General features: G+C 46.4%; 3 protein-coding genes across 4 annotated transcripts in view; 2 read left to right on the top strand and 1 right to left on the bottom strand.

The window, feature by feature from the left end:
- The window catches only part of TMCO6 (transmembrane and coiled-coil domains 6), a 40,817-nt gene extending 30,673 nt beyond the window's left edge, over positions 1-10,144 (top strand). Inside the window, exons 3-14 of one of the 2 annotated variants that reach the window (XM_080804018.1) lie at positions 4,636-4,775; positions 4,955-5,067; positions 6,865-6,980; positions 7,084-7,267; positions 7,518-7,622; positions 7,791-7,876; positions 8,107-8,223; positions 8,427-8,538; positions 8,649-8,835; positions 8,981-9,075; positions 9,458-9,625; positions 9,870-10,144. In XM_080804018.1, coding sequence (XP_080660144.1) covers positions 4,636-4,775; positions 4,955-5,067; positions 6,865-6,980; positions 7,084-7,267; positions 7,518-7,622; positions 7,791-7,876; positions 8,107-8,223; positions 8,427-8,538; positions 8,649-8,835; positions 8,981-9,075; positions 9,458-9,625; positions 9,870-9,983 — 1,537 coding nt within the window. In that variant the 3' untranslated portion in view covers positions 9,984-10,144. Of the gene's footprint in view, positions 1-4,560; positions 4,776-4,954; positions 5,068-6,864; positions 6,981-7,083; positions 7,268-7,517; positions 7,623-7,790; positions 7,877-8,106; positions 8,224-8,426; positions 8,539-8,648; positions 8,836-8,980; positions 9,076-9,457; positions 9,626-9,869 lie in introns of those variants that run through there. The other variant, XM_080804019.1, reaches the window with a different exon arrangement.
- A 63-nt stretch (positions 10,145-10,207) lies between these two features.
- On the bottom strand, positions 10,208-12,907 carry NDUFA2 (NADH:ubiquinone oxidoreductase subunit A2). Its single transcript, XM_080804032.1, has 3 exons — positions 12,622-12,907; positions 12,389-12,495; positions 10,208-10,409 (listed from the first exon to the last, which is right to left on the bottom strand). Exons 1-3 carry the CDS (start codon positions 12,720-12,722, stop codon positions 10,318-10,320), a joined length of 300 nt encoding a protein of 99 aa, XP_080660158.1. The 5' UTR covers positions 12,723-12,907; the 3' UTR covers positions 10,208-10,317.
- A 6-nt stretch (positions 12,908-12,913) lies between these two features.
- On the top strand, positions 12,914-25,683 carry IK (IK cytokine). Its single transcript, XM_080803998.1, has 20 exons — positions 12,914-13,054; positions 13,624-13,690; positions 15,788-15,880; positions 16,367-16,426; positions 17,610-17,777; positions 17,948-18,062; positions 18,529-18,599; positions 18,698-18,744; positions 19,636-19,799; positions 20,847-20,955; positions 21,320-21,359; positions 21,522-21,741; positions 21,997-22,015; positions 22,708-22,786; positions 23,283-23,363; positions 23,619-23,676; positions 24,809-24,897; positions 25,099-25,207; positions 25,379-25,413; positions 25,501-25,683. Exons 1-20 carry the CDS (start codon positions 13,039-13,041, stop codon positions 25,526-25,528), a joined length of 1,668 nt encoding a protein of 555 aa, XP_080660124.1. The 5' UTR covers positions 12,914-13,038; the 3' UTR covers positions 25,529-25,683.
- Positions 25,684-27,803: the final 2,120 nt, after the last annotated feature.

Raw genomic sequence — 27,803 nt, 5'->3', positions numbered from 1 at the left:
TAGTTTCTTTAACTTTTCCCTCATCTGGGTTACTATTAAATTTCCGACTCCCAAATCCAATCCCTTGAATACCCTCGCATGTTTAGCTGTTGCCCTTTCCGGAGACTGAGGGTGGAGAGCGCAGCTAGATATTTTGTGGAGGAGATTGCAAACTTCTTCTGTTGACTCCAAGGAATAGCATTGAGATTCAAGGGAAGGAAGTTGGTCTGAAGAACAACCCCTTCCTTTATGATTTGTTGTTGTTGACTTGTTCTTTTTTAAAACTTTGATTATTAAGAAAGTAAGAGCTTTGTTTTGGGGGGGCGCTTGGGTGGCTCAGTCGGTTAAGCGGCTGCCTTTGGTTCAGGTCATGATCTCAGGGTAGGGATTGAGCCCCACGTGGGGCTCCCTGCTCAGTGGGGAGTCTGCTTCTCCCTCTCCTCCCGTTCCTGCTTTCTCTCTCTCGCTGTCTCTCTTTGTCAAATAAATTTTTTAAAAAATCTAAAAAAATAAAAGAAAGTAAGAGCTTTGTTTTTTTTAAGATTATTTCTTTATTTGAGAAAGAGAGAGTGGGGTGAGGAGCAGAGGGAGAGAGACAAACAGACTCCTCGCTCAGCACCCAGCCTTTTGAGGGCCCGGATACCAGGATCCTAAGATAATGACCTTAGCTGAAACGAAGAGTGGGGCACTCAGCCGGCTGAGCCACTCAGATGCCCCAGCTTGCTTTCTATCTTTCTTTTTTTAAGATTTATGTATTCATTTCAGAAAAAGAGACACAGAGAGAGAGAGAGAGAGAGAGAGCGAGCTCCAGCAGGGGCTGGGGTGGGGGACAGAGGGAGAGGGAGAAGCAGACTCTCTGCTGAGTGGGGAGCCCCACACAGGGCTCAATCCCATGACTCTGAGATCATTAAGACAAGGTGCTTAACTGACTGAACCACCCAGGTGCCCCCCAAATAATAGCTTTCTTAAAGAGGTCTTTAATAGAGACACATTGGCCAAATAGCTCCACTTCTTGCAGTTTCCATTTCCTTGCCCTGAAACTGAGAAACAGGTATTTCAAACCCAGATTTCCCCCCTTGCGCCTAGCTCTTCACTGCCCTTCCCCCGCAACACAGTTCCTACATCCTGGGAGGAAAGGCTGGACCTATGTTGAATGAGGATTAATTAGTAACTCACCTGTTTTGCCAAAAAAAAAAAAAAAAAAAAAAGGCACGTGTCCCAGAGGGTGAATAGGGGCTGTGCTTTCACAACCACCCTCACAGTTCTTCACCTATAGATTCTGGGGCAAGAGCTATACTAAAAATGTTTGAATTCTCACTTCTCCCATTTTTTTTTTTATAAATGGCTTTACCTTTGTCCATATTCCAAACAAGGAGGTTTCATTAGACCTCACTGCTCCCTGTGTATCTTGTTGGGCATGTCTTGATACCCTGAGCCGTGCCCTAAGACCAGCCAGGCCGGGTCACTGGAACATCCCTGAGGACCAAGAATGTGAGTGAGTTTATAGCTCAGTGTTAAATACACTGACTCTGTGGTCAGACAGCCAGGCTTGGAATCCCAGCTCTACCACAGGTTTTAATACTTGGGCAAATTTCTGCACCTCAGATTTCTGGGTTCCTGATTTGTAACATGGAGATAATGGTAGTACTTGTCTGTGACTACAGAGCCACATCTATTAAGAATAGTCCTGATTCTGGGGTGCCTGGGTGGCTCAGTGGGTTAAAGCCTCTGCCTTCAGCTCAGGTCATGATCTCAGGGTCCTGGGATCGAGCCCCACATTGGGCTCTCTGCTCAGCAGGGAGCTTGCGTCCACCTCTCTGCCTGCCTCTCTGCCTACTTGTGATATCTGTCGGTCAAATAAATTAAAAAAAAAAAAAAAGAATAGTCCTGATTTTTATGTTCTTCATCAGTGCCTCTGCATTCAGAAGATTCAGACCACTGAAGCCTGGCTCTTTAGCAAATCCCATCATTCTAAGGGAGGTACCTTGGATTATGGTTCCAAGCAAAGAGGGGCAATAATGGTTCTTCAAGGATCCCCAACTCACACCTTGATTCAACAAATACATATCATTTGTCTACCAAATGTCAGGGCTGGTACAAAGCCCAGGGACAAACACATGACCATCACACCATCCCTCAAGTACTCTGGTAGGTGGGGGGAGGCAAACACAGATGCAGACTATAGTCCATAGGGAAGAGGACTCGGAAAGGAGAAACTAAAGACTTGGGGGAGCTGTGGAGAAAGGAACAGCTAGCTCTGTATTAGAGAGGACGTGGGGCTGTTTTTTACAGGGTTGACCGTGATATTGGGAAGATAAGTGCAAAAAAACAGGGTGGGCAGCTGTAACTGTCTGGGCAGATATTTTGCCTGGATATTTTCCCCACCAGGGGAAATATGTAGGTGTTAGAAGCAGCCTGTCCCATGATAAAGGAGAGTAAAGACTCAGACTCTATACCCAGGCAGTGCGTGGTGCTCTGAGCAGTTGCTCAGTAAATGGCTGTCCCAGTGCTGGATGGATGCTGGGCCTGGAGAGATGTGGAAGCAGGATAATAGTCTGCAGATATTTAACTAGGTGATTTGTGGAAGAGATTAAAGGCAATTTTTTATTTTATTTTTTAAAAGATTTTATTTATCATTTATTTGACAGAGATCACAAGTAGGCAGAGAGGCAGGCAGAGAGAGGAAGGCAAACAGGCATCCCTGCTGAGCAGAGAGCCAGATGTGGGGCTCGATCCCAGGACCCTGGGATCATGACCTGAGTCGAAGGCACAGTCTTTAACCCACTGAGCCACCCAGGCGCTCCTAAAGGCAATTAAGAAAAAATTATTTGACAGAGAGAGAGAGCACAAGCAGGAGAAGTGGTGGGCAGAGGGGGAAGCAGGCTCCCCACTGAGCAGGGAACCTGATGTGGGGACTCGTTTCCAGGACCCTGGGATCACGACCTGAGCCGAAGGCAGATGTTTAACTGACTGAGCCACCCAGGCGTCCCAGATTAAAGGCAATTAACTCCAAGAGGTGGAATTAAATTCTAGGAAAGAAAGTTGGTTTGAAAGTGCCAAATCCTAACCACAGACTACCAGAGGAAGTTGATTTGAGAACAGTTCCCTTTCTTGGATTTGTTCTTACTCATATATTTCCCTAAATAATAGCTTTCTAAAAACTAGAGACCTCCAATAAAAATTCTTTTTTTTTTTTTTTTAGATTTTATTTTATTTATTTGAGAGAGAGAGAGCACAAGCAGGGGGAGTGGAAGAGGGAGAAGCAGGCTCCTTGCATAGCAGGGAGCCTGATGTGGGGCTCCGTCCCAGGACCTGATCCGAAGAGAAATGCTTAACGGTCTGAGCCACCCAGGCACCCCCTCCAATAAAAATGCTTAACTGCGACCAGGACTGCACTCTCTTCGAGCAGTGAATGGGATTTGGGGAGGACAACATCAAACAATACACTGTAACTTCATGACAGTAAAAATGGTTATGAAGTATATGGTGCTATAGGCTCTTATGACAGGGACAGAGGTCTAGTAGTTCTGAGTAGGGGACATTGGAATTGAGATCTTGAGAGCGGTGTTAATTAAGGGAAGGGCGCTGGTTTGGGGGAGGGGGCGGTGTTCAGGCAGAGATAGGGCTCTGTAGGCAGGGCAACAGCCTGGCCAAAAGCCTGGAGGAGGAAAAGAGGAGGGCTTATTTTAGGGAACAAAGAAGATCCCAGGAGAGATGAATTAGGCGAGGTGCCCCTCCAGTGAAGACTGGGGAGGTATGCAGGGATTAGACCATGTAAAATTTACTTTGCCACAATTCAGATTTCGAGGGTGAGGAACATGGTTTTTTATTTCACCAGTGTTTCCCCAGTACGTAGTAGTTAGTGGTGCTCCAAATCTGGTTTAAGGATTACTTTATCCCCAAAATAATGTGATTCACTTTTATGCAGAACAGTGAAATAATTATATTTGTCTCATTTTCTTCATACGCGCATAATGGGGATAATTGTCGTGGAGAACATTCAGTAAGGTGATGCCGATCCAGTGTTCATCAGTGGGAGCTAAGTTTTTGGTGAAATATTCCTAAAACTCGGGATAGTTTTGAATGTCCGTCTAGAGTGTGTTAGGTTGAGCGCCTGGGTGGCTCAGTGGGTTAGGGCCTCTGCCTTGGGCTTGTGTCGTGGTTCCGGGGTCCTGGGATAGAGCCCCACATCGGGCTCCCTGCTCACCAGGGAGCCTGCTTCCTCCTCTCTCTCTGCTGCCTCTCTGCCTACTTGTGATCTCTGTCAAATAAATAAATAAAATCTTTAAAAAAAAAATCTTTAGAGTGTGTTAGGTTTGGGGAGGTTGTATTTGTTGAGTGGAAGGTGACGCACTGCAGTCCGGGTGGAGGTCGAATTTCTTTCCTGGAATTGGGAAAGAGAACTGGGAGGGAAAAAAACCAACCACACGCGAAGCGCGTGCTGCTGAGTCTTGCCTAAGCTCTTCGCGGCCCAAGTCCTACCCCGCCTCTAGCTTTCGCCCCGCCCCTCCCTGCCCCTTGCCCCACCCCATCTACTCTCTCTTCGCCCCGCCTCTCCTTTGGTCTGCCCGCCACCATTTTGCACTGTGCTCTGCCCACTCACTCCTCCTCTTCCGCCCTGCGCTGTGGCTGCGCTGTGTCGGTGCGGTCTTCTAGGTTTGGAGCCGGTTTCCTGATTCTGGGCTTCCTGCGAATTTTCTCTACCTCAGCCATGTGGAGCGGACGGCAGGGCCGCCTGAGGCCGGTGGGCTGCGTAGTGGAGGAGCTACGGTGCCGGCGCCGGGAGCGGGAGGCAGGTGCGGGAGGGCAAGGGAGACGGGAAGATACCGGCGGGGGTACCGTAGCTCCTCCACTACGGAGGAGTGCTGTGGTATGGCGGATGGTATGGCAATCGGGGATAGATGAGGAGGCCCCCGGGTGGCAGACGGGGGTCCTAGATGTCCCTCCTACGTTCAGCCGGCTCCTTTGCCCTCAGCATTGCGGAAGGCGCGGAGGGAGCAGCAGCTGGTCAGTAAGAGGCTGCTGAGAGACGACGTCCTGGAGGAAGCCGAAGGGGAATGTGTGGCCATGATCCTCGGGGAAGCTGAGGTGAGGGGACCGGGTGCTTGGTGAGTTCTGCGCCCACTGGCGCCAAATTCTTTTTGAGCTCGGCCCCAAACCTGAACGCGGTCCCTTCAATACCTCCATCCATCCAGTGGGCCAAGCCAGAAACTGGGAAATCATCCTCGAGAACTGTGTCCCTCATCCCCACATCAGTACATCAAGTCCTGGGCGTTTTTCATCTCTTTAAGAGCTCTGGCGTCTTCAGGGTGGTGAACATCGCAGCTACTACCATCCTCTTCTCTGTATACACACAGTAGCCTTCTAACAGATCATTTGCATCTGTGCTTGCCGCCTTGAAGTTCATTCTCCATACATCAGTCAGATGTGTCTCTCACAAATCCAAAATATGGGGCGCCTGGGTGTCTTAGTGGGTTAAGTGTCTCGGACTGGAGTTCCGCTCAGGTCATGAGCTCTTGGTGGTGAGATTGAGACCTCCGCCCCACCCTTGGGCTCCGTGCTCAGCATGGAGTCGCTTGAGATTCTCTGTCCCTCTCCTTCTGTCGCTCTTCTGTGCGGGCTCTCTCTCTTTCTCTCATATAAATACAGCTTTGGGGCATCTGGATGGCCCAGTCAGCTAGAGGTCTGCATTTTGCTGGGGTCATGATCCTAGGATCAAGTCCTATATTTGGGCCCCTGCTCAGCAGGGAGCCTGCTTTTCCCTGTCACTCTGCTACTCCCCTTTCTTGTGCTCTCTCTGAAATAAATAAATAAAATCTTTAAAAAAAATCTTTAAAAAAATAAAAATTAAAAATCCTTTCTTCCTGGATGAATGGTCTAACGTTTGCCTAGTTCCAGCCTTGCCAGTTTACTCATCTTAGCCAAAATTCTCCCTTTTCAGTTTTTGAAAGAATATGCTAGGGTCTTCCTTGTCGCAAGGCCTTTACATTTGCTACATCTAAAAATGGGTCCTTTTTAGTATTCTGTCTTGACAGCTGGTTTGCAGAATATTAATCATACTAATTGTTTATTGTTTCTCCAACTAGACTTTAAATCCTTGGGAACCTAGACCCTATCTTATTTGTTGTCATTGAAAACTCAGATGCCCTAAAGTATCTGGCATAGTAGATGGTAATTATTTATTGACTAAGTGAATGAAATGGTTGATTTTAGCTGATTTATTCATTCAAGCATTGGGCATCCCCTTTGTTTATATTGTCTATGTTTACATATGTTGTTTACAAAAGCACTCATGTTTAGGTTATACCATTGGTTTGTTGGTTCATTGTGTGCTTACTTCATGCCAAGACACTGTGCTGGGGACTGAAGTGCACAAAGATGAGGAGAGTCCTTTTCTTTGTGGTACTTGCAGCAGCCCAGTGGAGAAGACAGGCATGTTACCACCTGTCATGAAGGAAACATGGGCACAATAGAAACCCTTAAGTCTGTGAAAGGAAGCTAGAAAGAGGAACAGAAATCTGAAGGGAGTGGAGGACCTGGGGATGGTATCCCAGGCAGAAGGAATAGATCATGCAAAAGCTTGGAACTCTGTAAGAAGAACTCTGTAAGAAGGCAGGAAATACGTTATTCCCTTTTTCAGGTGAAAAATTGAGATTTAGGTTCTTTATAAAGTAAGTGACAGGGCTGGTATTAAACCCAGTTCTGATTACTCCTTCTGTCTACTCTTCTGCAAGATTAATGCTTATTAGCCATATTAGCCTGAATGACAAGTTCTAGGGATGCTGTGACATTAGAGTGCTCACAGGTGAGGTGGGCAGAGTAGGATTCATGCTTGCTTTCTGGCACCTTTGTTTCCATCACTCCTCTTCCTGCCCTGCACTCCAGATCCAGCAGTTCCTCCAGTTAGCACAGCGGGGGACAGATGAAAAGCAGAGAGAGAGAGCTCTGGTCAGCCTTCGTCGAGGCTTGCAGCACCCTCAGACTCAGCAAACCTTCATCTGGTCAGTATGGGTGGTGAGTGGGGCCCGGGCCTCTGAGGGATGGACAGGAGTGTGGAGGGGATGGGCCACAGGCTGAGCGGGGCTCTGGTACTCACTTATGTAGGCTGGAGGGCAGTATGCGGACCCTGGTTGGGCTTCTGACCAGCAACCAAGCCCTGTTGCAGCTAGAGGCCGCTCGGTGCCTTCATGAGCTCTCTCATTCTGAGCAGTCTGCGGTGGCTGAGGCCTGCCTGCCAGCCACTTCCTACCTTCTCACCTACCTCTCCGGTCACAGCTCAGACTTTATAGTAAGCCCTCTCCCTTCCTACCTTGTTCTTGACTTGAATTTAAATACTGTGCTTTTGGGTTTAGTTTGAGCTGGCACATAGGGGGAAGAAGAAAATTTGTTTCCCCTGATGTCCATAGCCATACATATGCCCATCACCTTCCACTCCCTTTTACCCAGAGCCTCAAAGGCAAGACTTCATCCTCTGCTCTCCCGCCCCCACCCTAGCCTGAGACAGGCCATGCCCCGGGCTTTTATTGTTCCACTCTCAGGAGCTCTGTCTGTATACACTGGGTAACCTGATTGTGGAGAGTGAGGCTGTGAGAAGGCGGCTCCTGCCACAGGGCATTGTTCCTGCTTTGGCTGCCTGCATCCAGGTGAGGATCCATCTGCTTTTTCCCTCCTTGGGCAGCCCTCCCCTGTCTTGTCCCCACATGGCCCCCTGCTTTGTTTAGGCAGCTCCAGCCTGTGCTAAGGGATTGAAAGTCACAGAAAATCTTATGACCCAGCTTCCAGAGTCAGATCTCTACCCTGTCTACTTCTAGTCTCCCCATCTGACTGTGCTGGAAGCCCTTGGATATGCCTTGTCCCAGCTTCTGCAAGCTAAGGAAGCTCCAGAGATGATCATCCCGTAAGTAAAATTTTATCTCCAGATGTGGAGGCACATGTGACCAACTTGGTGATGTAGCCCCTGGACACCAGATTGAGTCTTGTTTCCGAAACCGGTGCACATTTTAGCTCTATGTGTCTGGCTTCGAAGAGCTTTGGATTTGGATACTTTCCCACCTGCTGTTAGGGTTTGGGAAGAATGACTGGCATCTTGCCTTCTGTGGTTCCAACTCAAAACTCTCCTGTTGGCAGCTCTGTCTTGGGCTCCACTCTCCCCCAGCATATCCTACAACTGTTGAAACCTGGACCAAAGCTAAACCCTGGGGTTGCTGTGGAGTTTGCCTGGTGCCTGCACTACATCATCTGCAGGTAACACCATTTGCAAAAGTGCCACAGACTTGCCCTGGGGCTCCTTTCCAGACCCTTGGGTTTTTGAACTTTGGTTTCTGGAATTGCAGTGAATTTTCTTCTTCCTGTGGTCTTCTCTGCTTGGACCCCAGGAAACTCATCACTCTAGGCCATTTGCCATCCTCAAGGTGGGATTGACTGAGTACTTGCTTTTTATTGCCTAGCCAGGTCAACAATGCCCTGCTTATCTCCCATGGGGGTCTATCCACTCTGGGGCTGCTGCTATTGGACGTGGCTGGGGCTGTCCAGAGAACTGAGGATGCAGGACTGGAGTTGGTAGGTGAAGAGGACAGGTCAAGATCTGGGCTACCTTCCTTCCTACTTTGCTACCTACTATGTAGGTAACCCCTTCCCCCTTATGCTGTACTCCCAACTTGTCTTTGCAGCTGGTATGCCCTGTACTTCGGTGTCTAAGCAACTTGCTAACAGAAGCAGCAGTGGAGGTTGTGGGAGGGCCAAATCAGCTTGAAGATGAGCGTGTGGTGGCAGCCTTATATATCCTTATGCAGTTCTTCCTCCAGAAGCAGCCCAGCCTGCTTCCTGAGTGCCTTTGGCTCCTTAACAACCTTACTGGTATGTACTGTAACGTGCCTCGGCCTAGACCTTTAGATTCTGGGAATGCTTCCTCACTGCCTGGGCTGAGGTGGATAGGACTGGGGGCGGGTTGCAGGTTCAGGTCCCTGTTTGAGGGACTTTACTTTGACATTTTCCCTTTCAGCAAATAGTCCTAGTTTCTGTACCTCCTTGCTCTCCATGGATCTGATCAAGCCACTCTTGCAGTTGTTGCCGGTTTCTAATGTGGTGAGCGTATTGGTAGGTATTGGGGTCACTTAAGTCCTGGATCTGATGGCCAAAGTAAAAACACTGGGAGCAGGTCTTTGCACTCAGAAGTACCTTACCTGAGGACTGGCAGGTGGTGTGGTGTGGACGGCTTCAGGGCCAGACCAGTCAGGTGTGAATCCCTAACCTGTTTTACTAGTTACTAACCTTGGGCAGATCAGCTTACCACCTTGAACTTTAGTTTTCCCGTGTGTAATTTGAGAATAGCAGTGCTACCTGAGGCAGCTGTGGGGATTACAAAACATGCGTGTGCTTGGCATGGTGCCTGACCACATGATCAGCACTCCATGTATTTTAGATCATTAGTCTTTAGTTTTCATCCTTTGTGGGACTGTGTATACATGTCTTTCTGTAGGTGCTCACAGTTCTGTGCAACGTGGCAGAGAAGGGTCCTGCTTACTGCCAACATCTATGGCCAGGGCCCTTGCTCCCCTGCTTGATGGGCACACTGGCGTCCTCTGACAGTGAAGTAGTAGGCCAGAGTTTAGAGCTCCTGTATCTGCTGTTCCTCTATCGGCCAGAGGTGAGTTTTGGCCCTGGTACCCCTATTCTGAGGCCTGTAGTCTCACCATGGCCCCTTTCCCTTTCCATCCTATCTATAGCCACTTTTCTGGGCCTGGCAAGCCTATGTGGACTCCAGGTCAGAACTTGCAGCCTCTGGTTGGGAAGGCACTCTTCCAAGTAGAGGTGGGCTAACCTGTAAGGCTGTGGGAATCTAGTGTTGGGGCACAGGGACTCGGGCGATGAATCCTTTTCCCTGTCCTCAGGCTGTGGAGGCATTTCTGCAGCATTCAGGGCTTCAGGTCCTAGAAAAGCATCAGGAGGAGGCACAGCTCCAGGATCGTGTGCATGCTCTCCAGAAGACAGCTCTTCACAGGTGACCTGGCTTCACGATATCACTCATTCAACTCATCACCTCCCCCACTCCTTTCAATTTCCTTGCCCCTGGATCCCCTTTTGAGGATTTAGAACCATAATGACATCTCATATTTTCTGCTCCTGTGTCCAGGACAGAATAAAGTTTTATTTTTATAATAAACTGCTTTGCCTCAGTGGTTGCGTGATAAGGGGTAGAAGGTAAAATGAGGATAAGAACATGCAGAGATGGCGTTTTCGGCACAAGCTTTATATAGAACAGAAGAACACTTTTTTCACACTGTACTCGGTCCAACAGAGCCCAAACTGTGGGGCTGCTGCTCTTAATCAGTGGAGGCTTCAGGCTTTGCCACTTAGCACATTCTCCACGGCTCTGGTTACCTGATCAGCACTGAAGTTGTTCAAAGAGACATTCTTCTCTTGGCCAAATGCTGGGGAGAGAGAAAAGGGGCTAAATATCTAGTATGCACTGTGGGACTACCAAAATATTAATAAAAGTCTTTGTCCTCAACTTACAGTCTTGTTAGGGTGGGAAAAGTAGTACAGAGATATGACCAAGGTGTATTTGGGATGTCTAGAGTTTATCCAGGGGGTCTCAAACACATCTAGGAAGCCCAGGTCCAACTAGAATTTTGGCTGATTCTGGGTGGCCACCATGGGAAGGAAGATGTTTCAAGGCAGTTTTTAGGGGCCTGGTAAGGTATTTATTATTAGCCACAACAGTGCTTTGCCTGGGCCTAGCCTTGGCTGGATGCCAATTCTGTGCCAGTCCTAGTATAAAACACTAAAGTAATTTGCATCCATCTCTTCCCCTAGTCTACGGGCTTTTTCCTCCTCCAAACAATTTTTTTTTTTTTTTTAAGATTTTATTTATTTATTTGATAGAGAGAGATCACAGTAGACAGGCAGGCAGAGAGAGAGGAAGAGAGGGAAGCAGGCTCCCTGCTGAGCAGAGAGCCCGATGCGGGACTCGATCCCAGGACCCTGAGATCATGACCTGAGCCGAAGGCAGCGGCTTAACCCACTGAGCCACCCAGGCGCCCCAATTTTTTTTTTTTTTTAAAGATTTTATTTATTTATTTGACAGACAGAGATCACAAGTAGGCAGAAAGGCAGGCAGGGTGGGGGGAAGCAGGCTCCCCGCCGAGCAGAGAGCCCGATGCGGGGCTCGATCCCAGGACCCTGGGATCATGACCTGAGCCGAAGGCAGAGGCTTTAACCCACTGAGCCACCCAGGCGCCCCCTCCAAACAATTTTTTAAAAAAATATTTTACTTATTTATTTGACAGAGGTCACAAGTAGGCAGAAAGGCAGGCAGAGAAGGGGAAGCAGGCTCCCTGCCAAGCAGAGAGTCCGATGCGGGGCTCGATCCTAGGACGCCAGGATCATGACCTGAGCCGAAGGCAGAGGCTTTAACCCACTGAGCCACCCAGGCGCCCCGCCTCCAAACAACTTTTAACATATATTGCAGTTATCCACTGTTAGAACCAGTTAACCTTAGTATGACTTATTTTCTCCCGGCCCCAACATTCCTAGAGGAAGGCCTACTATGTGTCAAGCAACATGACCATAATTTTCAGATTGTGGTAAACTTAAGAATATGATAAAAAGGAGCTAAGGGCAATGTTATATGATTTGCTAGGGAATGCCTTATTAAGGAGATGATAAATAATTTCAGACCTGAATAATAACAACATGAATTCTAACCAGCTAGCCATGAAAATCTGGTAGAAGTTCATCCTAGAAAGGGGGGACAGGTGTAAAGGCTAAACGCTATTGTATCCTAGCTATGTAATCTTAGGTATGTTTCATTAAAAAAAATTTTTTTTTGTAAGCTCTATGCCCAACATGGGGCTTAACTCCTGACCCAGAGATCAAGAGTCATATGCTCCACTTACTGAACCAGCACCTGCCCCTGTTTGGTAAAATTTTTGACTCACCGTTCTAACCTCTACAGTAAGAAAAGAAGAATCCACCCCCTCATATAATTAATGAAGATTAAATGAGATTTAGGCAAGGAAGTACTCAATGCAGACCTTAACATTAAGTGCTCAACAGAGCATATGCTTGTATTACTGAGATTCTCACACTACCTGAAATGGCACTGACCACACGTCATGTGTAAGGACCCACTTCGATGGGAACTGACGAGCATCGCTTCCCAATATGAACCCCATTTTGAATTACGAAACCAACAGCTCCTAGTCCCTATGCAGGACAGGGCCTGCCTCCATATTACTCGAGACACCAGCATTCTACAACCCCACGAATGTAAGTTTATCTGAAACAACGTCAAAAGCAAGGCCTAAGTCCGAGTTCCAGTATCCCTACAGGTTTCTGTGTGACCCTGGATGACCCTCCAACCCTTGTTCTCCTACCGGGGTCCCAAACTGCCCGCTTCCCCGCTCACCGTAGCGGGCCCATAGTTTGGGCTGCACATCAGAACACTCGCGGATTAGGATGGGCAGACCAGGGTTCGCCTTCTTCAGCTCCACATAGCGTTTCTCGATGAATTCCCTATGGGGTGGGGGGGGAGAGAAAACCGTGCGTGCTGTCTACGCGCGGGCCTCCCCAAACATCCGGAAGGTAGAGGTCATGACCTGGGCGCCCCGAAGCCTACCGGCTCACCATCTTGCACCTCACCTGACGCCCTGGCTTCCGGGTGAGCGCTGGCACAAGTGGAGGCGAATCTCACGGAGGCCAAATTTGGCCCCAATCCTGCCACTCGCTGCTGCAGCCGCCATCTCCCCTAGTACCTAACTCCCCACCCGAGGACTTCCAGCCAAGTTCTCCAGTCTGACCAATCGCGGCCCTGCCAGTTCCCGCGATAGTTAGAGGTCGTACGGGGGGCGGGGTAAACTTTAGCCAATGCCTTAAAAGCATTGCAGAAGGCGAGTTCCGCTTATTTCCATTTTCTCCGCGAGTGGGCGGAGTGGGACGGGCTACGGAGCGCAAAGCACTGTGGGATTGTTCCTGAGGTGCATCGTGGGAAAAATCTTGTCGTGGTTGTGTTGTCTTTGGCGCTTCAGTTCCTGCTGGCGTTGGAACACCGCAGACGAAATGCCAGAGCGAGACAGTAAGGCTGGGGTCTTTTGTCCTTTATTACCTACAGGACTGGGGACACTTGGAGTGTTGTTTTCACTTCAGAGTTTAAGCCCTGTGTGGGTGGTGTGACGGTGGAAATCTGGCGAAGCCCTTTGGTATCAAATGAAGCCGGGCAGCTCCGCACTGTTGTCTCTAAGCTTTGTCCTAGCCCCAAGTGACGACGGGTGTGTATTGTCTGTGAAGTAGACCCTACCGCCCGCACTTAATCTTGGGTCGCGCCAGTTTATCTTAATCGCAGCATCTTGGATGTCATTTTCCGGAAGTATTTGTTGATCCTCCAGCGCCGGTTTAGGGGCCCCCGCCTTTGCACCAAGAGTTCCTTGTATTTTCTCACTTGGGTACTTACTACCTTGTGTGGTCACTGTTGTTGCTTTTGCCTTTCTTCCTCACTAGAATGGGAGCAGTTTGACGTGAAAACATCAGTATTGTTCACTATTATAGTCCCAACTTTTGAACCGGAACTGACACGAAATAGATTTATTAAATTAATGCCAGGGTTTGTTTTTTTTGTTTGTTTGTCTTTGTTTTACTTATTTTAAGGCGAGCCTTTCTCCAACCCTTTGGCTCCAGATGGCCACGATGTGGATGATCCTCACTCCTTCCACCAGTGAGTATTTCAGTATAGGACTAAGTGTATGAACTGGGGATGAATAGAGTGGTGTGGAAATGGTAAAGGAATTATAAATGTCTTGTCAACAAGGATGGTCAAAAAAATTGTACCTCATGAGCCTTTATCTCTGAACTTTAACTGGATAAGGTCGGCTGCATAAGAATATTAAAGGGGAAGTTCTGTCTGGGAGGGTGCGAGTTTTTAAAGTTAATGTTTAATTATACATGATACAGGAATTGATCCTTGTAGAAAATTAAAGTAGAAGTAAGAGTAATATTCTTTTTGATAACATCCCCAGTTGCAGTCCCTTTCTTGGAGGTAACCTCTGTTCCTTTTCCTTTTTCATATGTGTCTTTTTTCTACTTAAAAAATCCATTTATATGCATACATGTAGGTCTGAGGAAGATATATTATTATTTTGTAAGTTGAAGTATTAAATTTAAGTGACATTGTATTATATATCATTTTGCTCCTTAATTTCTCCACTCATGGTCTTAAAAATTATTTTCATGTAAGTGACAAAGACTCCCTCCCTTTTTTTTCCTTTCTTTTTTTTTCTTTTTTTTTCACATTTATCTCAGAGAGCGAGAAAGAGTAAGAGTGTGTGAGCAGCGGGGAGGGGCAGAGGGAGAGGGGAAGCAGATTCCCCAGTGAGTGTGGAACCTGGTGCAGCCTTGATGTGCTACACCTTGATCTCTGGACCTGGAGATCATGTCCTGAGCCAAAACTAAGAGTCAGACACTCAACCGAGTGAACCACCCAGGCACCCCAAGGACTCCTGCCTTGACTAGACTTTCATCAAGCTTCTCTGGGATCCATTTTCGACTAGGCCTATTAGGTTCAGTTTAAGCAAAGAATGCTCTTAAACCATTTTATGGAGAGTCCCCTTAAGTAATCAAATAGATCAAGTCAAGCTCCTTTTTCCCTACCCTTAATGGCTAGCCAAGTGCCTCTTAATAATTTTTTAAAAATATTTTATTTATTTATTTGACAGAGAGAGAGATCACAAGTAGGCAGAGCAGCAGGCAGAGAGAGAGGGGGAAGCAGGCTCCCTGCTGAGTAGAGAGCCTGATTCGGGGCTTGATCCCAGGACCCTGAGATCATGACCTGAGCTGAAGGCAGAAGCTTAACCCACTGAGCCACCCAGGCACCCCAGTAATTTTTTTTTTTTTTTTTTTTAATGAACGCCCAGTTGTCCCAGTTTGTTTTCAGAGTTGAGTTTCAGTTCTTCTCCCCTATTGCAGTAGTCTTTATTCCTGTTACAGTAATCTTGAGCAGTGTCTTCCTTGGGAACACTTGGAAGGATTCTTTGCTAAAACTGGGCACAGCAGGCCAAGGAAGAGAATCAGAAGAGGGCTCAAATGGACCCAATTAAAGTTTGGTCAAGGAGTGAGTTTTTGTCACTGTACTGATTAAAATGATCTCTTGTACCATCATTGCTGTCTGCTGCACATGTGGGAAACACTGTCATGATCTAGTCTTTAGTTTATGGTCATTTAGGTTGTTTCCAAGTTTTTATTACTTTCAAAGCTGAAATTGTGGGGTGCCTGGGTGTCTCAGTTGGCTAGGCATCACCCTTTGGCTCAGGTCATGATCTCAGGGTCCTGGGATCAAGCCCCATGTTGGGCTCTTTGCTCAGCAGGGAGCCTCTTCTCCCCGTCCCTCTGCCTGCTGGCTCTTCCTGCTCCTGCGAGTGTGCTCCCTCTCTGTCAAATAAGTAAATAAAAATCTTTTAAAAAAAAAAAGGTGAAATTTTCTTTACACGCCTTATTATACTCCTATGCCAATAATTAACAAAGCTAAATATAGGTGAATGGAGTTGCTAGGTCATAGGTCACTTAAATTTTGATACAGCCAATTGCTTTCACATTTGCTGTACTGACTTATGTGCCTCTCAGTGGAATATTCACTTTATAAATTCTCGCACATACTTGATTTATCAGACTTTGTAATAGTCAACACTCTGATGCATTAAAAGTGGCTTTTTTTTTTAATCTGTACTTTCTTGATTTTTAGTAAAGTTAACCATGTTTTTTAACATACTCCTTTTTTGATTCTTACTGGATACTAATTTTTAAAATTTTTGCCTTCTAGATCAAAACTCACCAATGAAGACTTCAGGAAACTTCTCATGACCCCAAGGGCTGCACCCACCTCTGCACCGCCCTCTAAGTCACGTCACCATGAGTAAGTTCTGGGGTCCTCCAACCTGTCTCCCATCTCCTTCCTACAGAATCTACTGAACTAGATGTCGTACAAACTGGAAGGCTAGTTCTTTTTTGAAGCCTATAATTCTGATTCTCCCTCTCTGGAGATTGAAGCTCCAGTGAAGACTAGAGTGTGCTAAGATCTGAGTACGTTCCACATACCACTTGTACTAATAGAATGCCACTCGTGCTTAAATGGGCAGATTTCAGGGTCCATTGCAGCCCTAGGAACTCAGATGCTGAGGTAGATATTGGGGGATATAGAATTTTAATAGTGCTTCAGGTGGTTTTGCTGCTTTTTAAAGTTTAGAAACACTCACCTACAAATAGTGGTCTAGATCTCTGCATGGTTGAAGCTGTTGCTTTGTTCCATATTCTAGGCCTGTCTTCAGTCCTCAAAGCCAGATGCTGGGGATTTCTGGGGCTGTGGCAGTATTTTCTATCAGTGAATTTCTTTCTCTTCTAGGATGCCAAGAGAGTACAATGAGGATGAAGATCCAGCTGCACGAAGGAGAAAAAAGAAAAGGTGAAGGAAGGATGAAGGAGTGTTGGACTGTAAGGTGGACAGTATTTTTTTTAAAGGCATAGAGGCCAGTAGTTACTATGAGGCTGGAGATTAAGGTTTTCCTTTATTATCTTGAGGTTCTCTGGTTTAGTGGAGAGGAACGATAGGCAGAGTGGCAATTTAGGACTTTGGAGTCAATGTGCAGTATTTTAATTCCATCTCTCCAGTTCTTAGCTGGATAACCATGGGGATATTCTCTAACATGTCTAATCCTCAGTATTCTCGTGAGTAGAGTGATTTCATAACTTTTTTTTTTTTAAAGATTTTATTATTTATTTGACAGAGATCACAAGTAGGCAGAGAGGCAGGCAGAGCGGGGGGAAGCAAAGAGACTGACGTGGGGCTCGCTCCCAGGACCCTGAGATCCTGACCTGAGCTGAAGGCAGAGGCTCAACCCACTGAGCCACCCAGGCGCCCCTGATTTCATAACTTTTATGAGGTTGTCATGAGGATCAACTGTGGTAGTGCATGTAAGCACTTAGCACCAGTACCTGGCATATTGTAACCACCCAGTAAATCTTATCTGCCATTATCACCATCATCATCATGATTATTATTTATAAGATATTAAAATTTCTAGACCTTGTGTTTTGCTGTTATCTCTTCTGGGGGAGGACCAGCAAGGGATGATTTTCTTTTTCTTTCTTTTTTTTTGAGTGTGAGCATGAGTTGGGAGGGGCAGAGGGAGAAGCAGACTCCCCACCAAGCGGGGTGCCTAATGTGGAACTTGATCCCAGGACCCTGGGATCATGACCTGAGCTGAAGGCAGATAGCTGAACCAACTGAGCCACCCAGGAGCCCAGGAATGATTTTCAGTTGAAATTTGGAAGGTGATAAAAATTTAGATAACTTCCTGTTGCCGTCTAGTCTCATATCTTTAGAGACTGAGTGATACACAGTTGTGTGGCATTAAAGAATTCTGAAATGACAGATGGAAGGTTCCAAGGTGGCATTGAAAGAGTATATCTGTGAGCTGGAAGATGCTATAATTCTGATTTTGAGGACTGTCCAGAGTTGGCCAGCAGTTCTGTGAGGACGTATATGAGCTTTCACCAGACGGCTGGATAAAACAGGCAGGAATAATTCTGCTGACCTTGGGATAGCAGCTGGTGAGCCTTACGCGTTTGTTTTTCTCTGGTCACAGTTATTATGCCAAGCTTCGTCAACAAGAGATTGAGAGAGAGAGAGAACTAGCAGAGAAGTACCGTGACCGTGCCAAGGAACGGCGAGATGGCGTCAACAAAGATTATGAGGAAACTGAGCTGATTAGTACCACAGCTAACTACAGGGCTGTGGGCCCCACTGCTGAAGCGTGAGTACCCAGGCTGCCAGGGCAGGATTCTCTCAGCATCCTAGTGGCCTACAATCACAGTGTGAATTCTTGTTAACACTTTCCTTACTTTGGAACCCAGGCTGAGCTATTTCAAGAGGGACTTGGTATTAACAAATAACTACTCTAATGTGGCTTCTTTCATTATACAGGGACAAATCCGCTGCAGAGAAGAGAAGACAGTTGATCCAGGAATCCAAATTCTTGGGTGGTGACATGGAACACACCCATTTGGTGAAGGGTTTGGATTTTGCTCTGCTTCAAAAGGTGAGCCATGGTGGATGGTTAAAGAGTAATCCTAGAATGCTGAATCCTCTTGTATGGGCCTTTCAAAGTGAAGGAGGGAGACTGCTGTCAGCCTAGACCATACAGGAAGAGTAATAGTGGCTCTTGATTAGGACTAATTGGTACTCATCCTTTAAGTCTCAGCCTTAATTTTATTTTTGGGGGGAAACCTTCCCTGATCACCCAGGTATGGTTGTTTAACCATAGCAAGTGAGGTTGTTAAACCCCACTCCTCACTTCCCACTTCTTGTATCTCTGCATAGCTCTTTTATTTCATATAGCATCACATTTTGTTTGTCTCTTCTGCTGTAAGCTCCATTAAGGCAAGGACTATATTGTCTTGCTCAGTATTGAGTTCTTAGTTCCTGGCACAATGTGGTATATAGTGGGGTTAGATAAACATATGTAAAACGAATAAACGTCTAAATTCTATGTGGTTTCCTGTTAGGTACGAGCTGAGATTGCCAGCAAAGAGAAAGAAGAGGAAGAACTTATGGAAAAGCCCCAGAAGGAAACCAAGTAAGTAAATACCAGGGAAAGCTGGCGGGTTTAGGGAAAGTGGGACCTAAAGTAGGAACACATTTGGTAAAAAAGAAAATATTTTTTTGTCTTTTCAGGAAAGATGAGGATCCTGAGAATAAAATTGAATTTAAGACACGTTTGGGTGAGTACAGAATTCTTACAGTAGTGGTTGTGCATTTTAGGTCAGTTATAGGGAGTTTAATGGCCTGAGCAAGATATGCTTTCCCTTTCCCTCAGACTGCTTTCCTCTTTCTTTTTTCCGCTTTCTTGCGCCCACATTAGCTAGTTCTTTTAGAATACTCTACCAGAACTTAGATGTGGACTTAGTCATTTCCCTTATTACTAATATCTCCTCATTTATGTTGGAAGCTCTTGCAGATTGTGCCTTATGCATTGAGGAAGGCAGCTTATAGCTTATATGTTAAAAGAGGTAGCATGGTTGGTGATTAAAAGGTCAGAATTTGCAGTCAGAAACCTGAGTTTGAATCCTGGTGATGAAACTACACTAGGGATGTGATATTAGGCAGCTCATTCACATCTCAGTGCCAGTTTGTCTGTCTGCAAAAATAGGATTAATTCACCTCATGGGATTATTGGAGCAATTAAAAATACTATATGCAACATGCCTGTTGTATTGAGTATGTAGCCAAGCTGGTTTTTCCATCATTGTCAGTATCCCTTTACACCTCATCCTTCTTCCTCACAGGGCCTAATACAATGTGAAGCCCATAGTGCCCCTGAGAATACAATGTAAAAGAGTGGATAGGAGCTCAGGCTTTGGAGTTAGATAGACTGGGTCCCAATCTTTATTCTCTCTCTTCGTAGCTGTGTGACTTGAAGTAAATCACTTTACTTTCAGCTTTGGTATTCTGATAACTTAAAAGGAGATAATGATGTGTACCTTATTGGGCTCTTGTGAAGACGGAGGCAATAGTATTTGGTGTGGTGGCACAGAGTAAACACTTACTAAATGGCAGCTGTTAGTGTAGAAGTTTCTTAGTGGCTGTGCTTGCTCCTGGTCCTCTTTTCATAGGCCGCAACGTTTACCGCACCCTCTTCAGGAGTAAGGCGTATGAACGGAATGAGCTGTTCCTGCCGGGCCGCATGGCCTATGTGGTAGACCTGGATGATGAATATGCAGACACGGACATCCCCACCACCCTTATCCGCAGCAAAGCCGATTGCCCCACCATGGAGGTAAGTGGTTTGAGTCCTGAGAGCCTTTCAGGTGGGCCTTAAACCTGGGAGTCTGCCTTCCTTCTGCCCTGGGTCTCATCCACATTTAACCCTGTCCACTTTTAACTTTCTAAATATTAGTTGAATCCATTCACTTTTCTCTATTTCTATCAGTAAAATTCCAGTTGAAGCCATCATGTCTGACTGGAACTATTAAAAGATGCCCTTTTGTTTCCTCGCTTTCATTCTGGTTTCTTTTCAGCATTTTATTTTATTTTTTTTATTGAGTTGTAATTCAGGTGCCACATAGTCCACCTTTTGAAAATATATAACTTAGCAGTTTTTAGTATATTAATAGAATTACGCAGCCATCACACAATATAAAAAAATTTTCATCCACCTCCACCCCCCCCAAAAAAAACCCTGTACTCTTTAGTCATAACCCCCACAATCTTCCTATCCCCTTTTACATTGTGATTTTTCACATATGGCCAGTGTGATATTTTCACCATGGGAATTTTTGTCTCACCACACTTGAGAAGCTTTCAATGATTTCTCATTATTAGGATAAAGAGTAGTCTTTGTTGTGGCATATGAACCCTGGCAGCTTCTGGCCTGAAACACTTTTTCATCATGATTCCCAGTTTATTCTCCAGTGAATCCCAGCTTGCTAGATTCACTTCTTTCTTTCTTTTAAGAGAGAGAGGGAGAGAGAGTGTAAGCAGGGGCGGGAGGGGCTGAGGGAGAGTGTCTGCAGCAGGCTCCACGCCTATTGCGGAGCCCAGTGTGAGGCTCAGTCTCATGATCTTTGGATCATGACCTGAGTCGAAATCAAGAGTCAGATCTCCAGCCGACTGAGCCACCCAGGTGCACCTAGATTCACTTTTGTTCCCAGGCCTTTGTATATGTCATTCTGTGTGCCTGGAACGTTCTATGACACCTCCTTTCCCTGTTTTTTCACTGAGTTGATTATAATTTATCCTTGAATTGGTTAAGTGAATGAATGAGTGAATGAATGAGGAGATTCTTGCACTGTGATATAATATCCTTGCTGCTTCGGGTTTTCAGGCCCAGACCACACTGACCACAAATGACATCGTAATCAGCAAGCTCACCCAGATCCTTTCCTACCTGCGGCAGGGTACCCGCAATAAGAAGCTCAAGAAGAAGGATAAAGGTAATCTGGAGGGTTAGGGAGAGAAACCTTAACTCTGGAGGGGCCCCTGAGGGTGGAACCAAGGTTTCCTGGAGCCTTTTGTGTATAGAACATTGGGAGGCTCCTGGGAAGCAGAACAAAATGGAAGCAATGGAGCGTTAACAAGGAGATGGTTACATACAGGTTCTGTCTTCTTGAGCTCCCCAGGAAGCAATGGACAGCTTTGAGGCTTGAGGAGGGAGAGTATGGGGAGCTTTTGTTATTCCACCTTCTAAACAGCTGTTTAATGGGTGTTCAGAGCTGGAGAGCATGAATTCCCACCCATGATTCCTTGAGTGGGAATCAACTCAGGAATGTTTTCTTCATTACTCTTTCTATATTTTAGGGAAGATGGAAGAGAAGAAACCCCCTGAGGCTGACATGAAGTATGTATCCTAGCCCTGTCACCTGCTAAGTGTGAGGAAAGGGTTCCCTGTTTCTTGTCTTTGGCAATTTGGGGAGGTCTTGATGTGAGAATCTGTGGCGAAATGGTCAGGGAAAATAGAAGTGTGTATGACTCTGGCAGCTAGTGATCTCTGTTTTTCTAGTATATTTGAAGACATTGGGGATTATGTGCCGTCCACAACCAAGACGCCTCGGGACAAGGAGCGGGAGAGATACCGTGAACGGGAACGTGATCGGGAGAGAGACAGAGACCGTGACAGAGAGCGGGAGCGAGAACGAGATCGGGAGAGGGAACGGGACCGAGAGAGAGAGGAAGAGAAGAAGAGGCACAGCTACTTTGAGAAGCCGAAAGTGGATGATGAGGTGAGATACGGCCCTGGTTACCAAGTGGGGAGCTGCCTATCTCTGTGTCTACTCTGCCAGGTACAAGATTTGTTTATTATATAGGTGCCTCAGGGCTCCATAGCAGCAGCGGGTTCAACTAATCCAGGGTGGGAAGCATCCTGGAAATGAGGCAAGAAGTAGGTAGGGAATTGATTCACAGATCAGTCAAGCAGGGGAGGGATGAGTACAAATCCTTCATGGCAATACTCACTTCGGTTTCTGTTTTCTTTCCAGCCCATGGATGTTGACAAAGGTGGGTGACATGTGAGACATCTTGCATTCGCTCTGGCCTTCTTGGGCTGAGAGGCTGCTGTCCTAGAGTTCAGAGTTGGCAAAGGCTGGGATTATGGGACTTCCTGATCTGAGTTCTCATTAAGATCCATGTCTTGCTCCATGAAATAGAAGATGAGTCTGGAGTTACCTGAATCTTCCTGGGCAATGGCAGGGCATATTTGCTCTGCTAGATACAGTTCCTCCACCTGCAGGGTTCTGAAGATGTGAGGGAGGTCGAACTGGCAGTATTCTGTGTACATAACCCCATCTCAACCAGAGTAGCTCGTTATTTAAGGATTCATTTATTTCCAATAGAAAGAAAGAGCATGTTTGCATGCGCCCTCATAAGTTGGGGGAGGGGCGGAGGGAGAGGGAGAGAAAATCAAGGAGACTTCCCTCAGAGCCAGAAGCCTGACATAGGGCTGGATCCCATGACCCTGAAATCATGACCTGAGTGGAAACCGAGAGCCGGCTGATGAATCAGCTGAGCCCCCCAGGTGCCCTGGAGTAGCTCGTTATTAGTTGGAATTTGAATAAAGTTTTGTTAGCTAAAAGCTTTTTCTTTCGCTTAAAAAAATGACTTTATGAAAACAGGTTGGAAAGTATGTTTCGGGGGCGGGCAGAGGTAAGTTCCTTGTTTCACAATCTGAACAGAGATCTCTTTTCCCTTAGGACCCGGATCTGCTAAGGAGTTGATCAAGTCAATCAATGAAAAGTTTGCTGGGTCTGCTGGTTGGGAAGGCACTGAATCATATCCTTTATTTCAATACATTGCTGGACTCTAGAAAACTTGTCCTGTATTCTTTCTAATTCCACCAACTCCCTGCTTCCCCACACCCCCCGCCCCCACCCTGCCTCTTGTCTTTTATAGTGAATTTTGTCAGGGATGCAATCATTTCGACTTTCCCATTTCTCAGAGGATCCACTCAAGTTCTTAAAAGTTTTCATGTTGGGGCGTTGAGCCCTCGGCCCTTCCTTCTTGAAGCTTTTCTGCTATAGGTAGAATTATTTTCTTTTTTCTTTTCTTTTTTTTTTTTAAATTTTATTTATTTATTTATTTGACGGAGAGAGAGATCACAAGTAGGCAGAGAGGCAAGGGGGGGGGAAGCAGGGTTCCCTGCTGAGCAGAGAGCCCGATGCGGGGCTTGATCCCAGGACCCTGAGATCATGACCTGAGCCGAAGGCAGAGGCTTAATCCACTGAGCTACCCAGGCACCCCTAGAATTATTTTCTTTAACATAGCATATGCTGAAGAAGCCAGAGGACAAAAAGCAGCTGGGAGACTTCTTTGGAATGTCCAACAGCTATGCCGAGTGTTACCCAGCCACGTACGTGAGACTGTTAAGGGAGGCTGGGATGATTGGAGAACAAGTTGTGGGGAGGGGGCTGAAGTGGAAATCTGATTACTTGGGACCAAGGGGTACTTTTTACTTGGATGAACTTTTCTTTTAGGCACTGAGTGGGAGGTCTCGGGTTGGGGCGTTGGTCATTTTTAGGCATATAGCATCTTAGTTGGGAAGGTTTCTGGTTAAAGCATAGGGGTCTGGATCTGCACCATCTGTCTAACTGTTGCTTCTTTTCAGGATGGATGACATGGCTGTGGATAGTGATGAGGAGGTGGATTACAGCAAAATGGACCAGGTATGGCATTGGAAGGATGGGTGGGGAGTCTTGGGCAGTTACTCTTTGGCACATACCTCCTTCCCCCATCCCAACAGATTGGTGTCTCATTTTCTGGGCCTTCACCTTCCTTCAGCTGCAACAGTAAGAGCAGCAGCATTGTGGAGTCATAGGAAGCTTAACTTTTGAAGTGTCTGTACAAAACAAAATGAGATAGGCCAAAAATAGATTTTTTTTCAAAAGATTTTATTTATTTGAGAGAGAGACAGTAAAAGAGCATGAGAGGGGAGAAGGTCAGAGGGAGAAGCACTCTCTGCCAAGCTGGGAGCCTGTTGCAGGACTTGAGCAGAAGGCAGTTGCCTAACCAACTGAGCCACCCACGCACCCAAAAATAGATTTTTTTTTTCTTATTTCTGACAAAGTGTCAGGTTTTGATTTCCATTGTAGGCAGTAAGCAAGCCTTTGGTGCATAAATAGAAAGGGTAGAAGGAATTTCAGTGTTTAGAAAATAATCGGATTTTATTCTAGCCAGGATTGAAATGTTCTCTGCTAGTCTTAAAAACAAAAATACTCTTAAAAACAAAAATACACCTGGGTGGCTCAGTCAGTTAGGCGAAAAGACTCTTGATTTTAGCTCAGCTCTCGATCTCAGTGTTTTGAGTTCAAGCCCTGTGTTGGGCTCCGTGCTGGATGTGAAGTCTACTTAAAAAAACAAAACAAAACAAACCTCAAACCCTGACGCATAACACCATTAATGGTAAAGAAATTTCATCTACTTTTTCCTTGTTTCTCTTTACTGCAGTGGTTGAGCCTGGTTTATTTCCATCTTGGAGACTTAACCCTGGTTCTGCCATTTATTTAGTTTTATGGCCTTGCCAATTAATTTTACTGCCTATGCCCCAGTTTACTCATCAGGAGAATGGAGAGGACTGTGGTTCTCTTTTAATAGCGTTTGAGAGAATTAAATATGTGTTCAGTGTTCAAAACAATGTCCAGTAGATAGTAAGTAGATAATAAGCATTTATTATTATTTATCAGGGTGGGATTTACAAATAATGCAACAGGATTGTGAGAGAGCCTGGCTTTTGTAAGGGCTAAAATTCTGTTTCCATGACATCTCTTCCTTCCCTGTCCCCATTCTTTCTTCCAACAGGGCAATAAGAAAGGACCCTTAGGCCGCTGGGACTTTGATACCCAGGAGGAATACAGCGAGTATATGAACAACAAGGAGGCTTTGCCCAAGTGAGTCGGGACTAAGTATGGCCAGGGAGTGAGGAGAGGGATGATGATGGAGTGGGCTAGCCTTCACGAGGTTTGAGGGTGTAGTCTGGCTGAGACATTCCTAAACAGGTTCTTTAGTCACAGGGCCATCTGGGAACACGTCTGTACTGTTATGCAACCTCTGGTGCCTTCTTTCCCTCATTTGTCCTTTATTTTTCTCAGAGCTGCATTCCAGTATGGCATCAAGATGTCTGAAGGGCGGAAAACCAGGCGCTTCAAGGAAACCAATGATAAGGCAGAGCTTGATCGCCAGTGGAAGAAGATTAGTGCAGTAAGTGAGATCACTTCTTGGGTGGACTTCAGCTGGGAGGAGACACTGGCCCACAGATAAAAGGAATAGGCAGTGGGTAGAGAGCCAAGGAAGTAAGAGAGAAGTCATCCTTGTGCCTCAGGTGATCAGACTGACAGCGTAACTATTGGGTGTAACTGTTCTTTTTTGTAGATCATTGAAAAGAGGAAGAAGATGGAGGCTGATGGGTGAGCACCAGCATTCTTCTTCTTGGGCACTGTGGGAATTGCTTAGAGTACTGATCTTAGGCTGACTCACTTTTCCTTCCATTGCAGGGTTGAAGTGAAAAGACCAAAATACTAATTTCCATTTGTAAGTCCAAAAAGATTCCCCACAAGGATGGACTCACCAGTGCTTGCTTTCTTTAATTCCCAAAAAAGTTGCAAGGTCTCTTTTTGTCAGTGTATATAAAATGTTATTGTATAATCATTTAGTTCCATTAAATCTGGCTAACCTACTATCATGTCTTCTTTGTTGGAGCATCCTCCCTCCTGGGCCCCTGAAGCACTAAGAGGGCTTCTAATTCCACTGATTGCGTAAAATGCTCATGCAGAAAGATAGCTTTCCTTGAGCTGTGATTTTAGATTCCTAGGCAGTAAGAATCCTAGCAAGGACACCTAGTGAAGAAGGAAGTAATGACCTCCCTGATGGGCAAGAGGTAGATAGAGGAACATACGCATGATTGGTGTCAAATGTCAGACTCATTCAGGCCCATTTGGGGTCTACTTTTAGCATAGAGAGTGCCTGGGCTGCCAGTCTGATCCCAAGGTTGTGCAGGACTAGGCTATAAGTGAAGGCAGCTGATGAGAATTACCTGGGGAACAAAAATGTATTTATGCCCTCCTGAGAGCTTTGTTAATTCTAAGCACAAATTGCTGTTTCTTTGGCTGAGGGATAGCCTTGGGGGAGTCCTATGGTAAGCCAGCAGGGTTTGGTGCCCTTTAATACCCTGAAATTTTGCCAAGGCCTAAGGTGGATCCCTTGGCCTCTGAATCATTTCATCATTTCATCCCCAACCTTTTCCTCCTCTCTGCTCATTGCCAGCACTTTGGTCTGGTGCTCCTAAGAGTCATCCCTTTTTTCCTGGTTGGATCCCTAGCTGCCACTGCCTGTCTTGAGCCTGAGACCTGTGGGATGAGCACATACATGGAAAGGTAGAAGGCCACCTTAACCTTTGCCTTGCCTTTGGTCACGTTCGGCTTGATAGGGCAAGAGCATTTGAGGAAAATAGCTTTGTGCATGGCACCTAGGAGGTTGAAATTGGGCTTTAACTGCAATAGCACCTAGAATGCCTAATATCAGACAGTAAAGGACATGCTGGTTTCATGGTTGTAGGCATTGGTCCCAGTTAAGAAAAGGGTCACAGAGACCTGGCTTCGATGAAGGTAGCTAGAGGGTCATTAAATTTAAGACCTGGGGTTTGGGGTGTATGGCTGGCTCAGTCTGTAGAACATGTCTCTTGATGTCACGGTCCTGAGTTCAAGCCGCACACTGGGCAAAGCGCTTACTTAAAAAACAAAAGCAAAAAACCTGGGGGTTGACTGTCCATTTAAAAAATCCATTTCTGCAGGGGAGCCTGGCTGGCTAGCTCAGTTAGCAGAACGTGCAGCTTTTGGTGTTCAGGCCTCACGCTGGCTGTTGGGCTTACTTAAAAATAAATTAAAATCTGTTTCTGCAAATATCACCAAGCCTTGTGGACATGCCCAAAGTACTTTGGTTGGCCACATGGTGGGTGACAAGGGCCCCCCCACACCACATGGCAACTTTTCCATTCATATAGGACATAGAGCTTCTCTGAGGTCCCTCACCTCACTTTCACCTCTCCTTGAAGGGGTTGGACATCAGCATATAATATGTCTTAGAAGGCTTAATGGCACAGTGATGTAGAAGCTTCTCTTCAGTACCAGGGGTTTGTGCTCCTTATTTGCCCCACCAGAGTGTTCCCATTTTTATGGAACCTGTGATAACCAGAATGTTAAGAACATCGACTGTTGTGCCCATTTTCCTTTTAAGCAACTCCTTTCCAGCTCTGAGCACTGCTGGCCCGGCCTACTGAGGGTATGCAGCCAAACTAGGAACTGGCAAGGCGCTGTTCTTTGGCCCCAAAGATGTTGAGAACAGACCCGCCGCAGTTTAAGCGTGCACTTGGCCTGAGTGCTGTCCATGACCTCCACATGCCAAATTCTCGTGGTGTGGGGTTTTGCTGCTTCCTGGCTAACGTGGAGGTTGCTCTTGGATGCCACAAAGCCATGAAAGACCGGCGTCCCCCTCTTCATCCTGAGGGCAGTAAATCATCCTTACTAGTTGCGGGAGGGAGTCCCCAACTGTCAGCATAGATCAGGATGAGGGGAAAGGACTTCAACAGTACCTAACTTCGCGAGACGTGACCAAGGATAGCACTGACAGTCACGCCATCTACCTGGCCCAGAAAAGGGCCGCGGTAACGCGGACCAGCTGCTCACCTTGAGGGCTGGGTTTCTGGGAACCACTCCACAGCTGCTGCCTACCCCGCCCTTTCCCGTCTCAGCGCCACTTCCGGATCCGCCCCCAAGGCGGAAGTGGAATCTGGGCCACGCCT

Source organism: Martes martes (genome assembly GCF_963455335.1).
Source record: "Martes martes genome assembly, chromosome: 5".
In the NCBI taxonomy this organism is placed as follows: Eukaryota; Metazoa; Chordata; class Mammalia; order Carnivora; family Mustelidae; genus Martes; species Martes martes.
The sequence above is the reverse complement of the archived record's forward strand: the minus strand, read 5'-3'. Positions and strand labels throughout refer to the sequence as shown.

Excerpts from the sequence above, each read along its gene's own strand:
- IK (XM_080803998.1), top strand. Across the intron at positions 16,427-17,609 it reads CGAAGGAGAAAAAAGAAAAG|TTATTATGCCAAGCTTCGTC; the intron begins GTGAAGGAAGGA and ends CTCTGGTCACAG. Across the intron at positions 18,600-18,697 it reads AAGCCCCAGAAGGAAACCAA|GAAAGATGAGGATCCTGAGA; the intron begins GTAAGTAAATAC and ends TTGTCTTTTCAG.
- NDUFA2 (XM_080804032.1), bottom strand. The coding sequence starts at position 12,722 with ATGGCGGCTGCAGCAGCGAGTGGCAGGATTGGGGCCAAATTTGGCCTC. Across the intron at positions 12,496-12,621 it reads CCCGGAAGCCAGGGCGTCAG|GGAATTCATCGAGAAACGCT; the intron begins GTGAGGTGCAAG and ends CCCACCCCATAG. Across the intron at positions 10,410-12,388 it reads CAAACTATGGGCCCGCTACG|CATTTGGCCAAGAGAAGAAT; the intron begins GTGAGCGGGGAA and ends CTCTCTCCCCAG.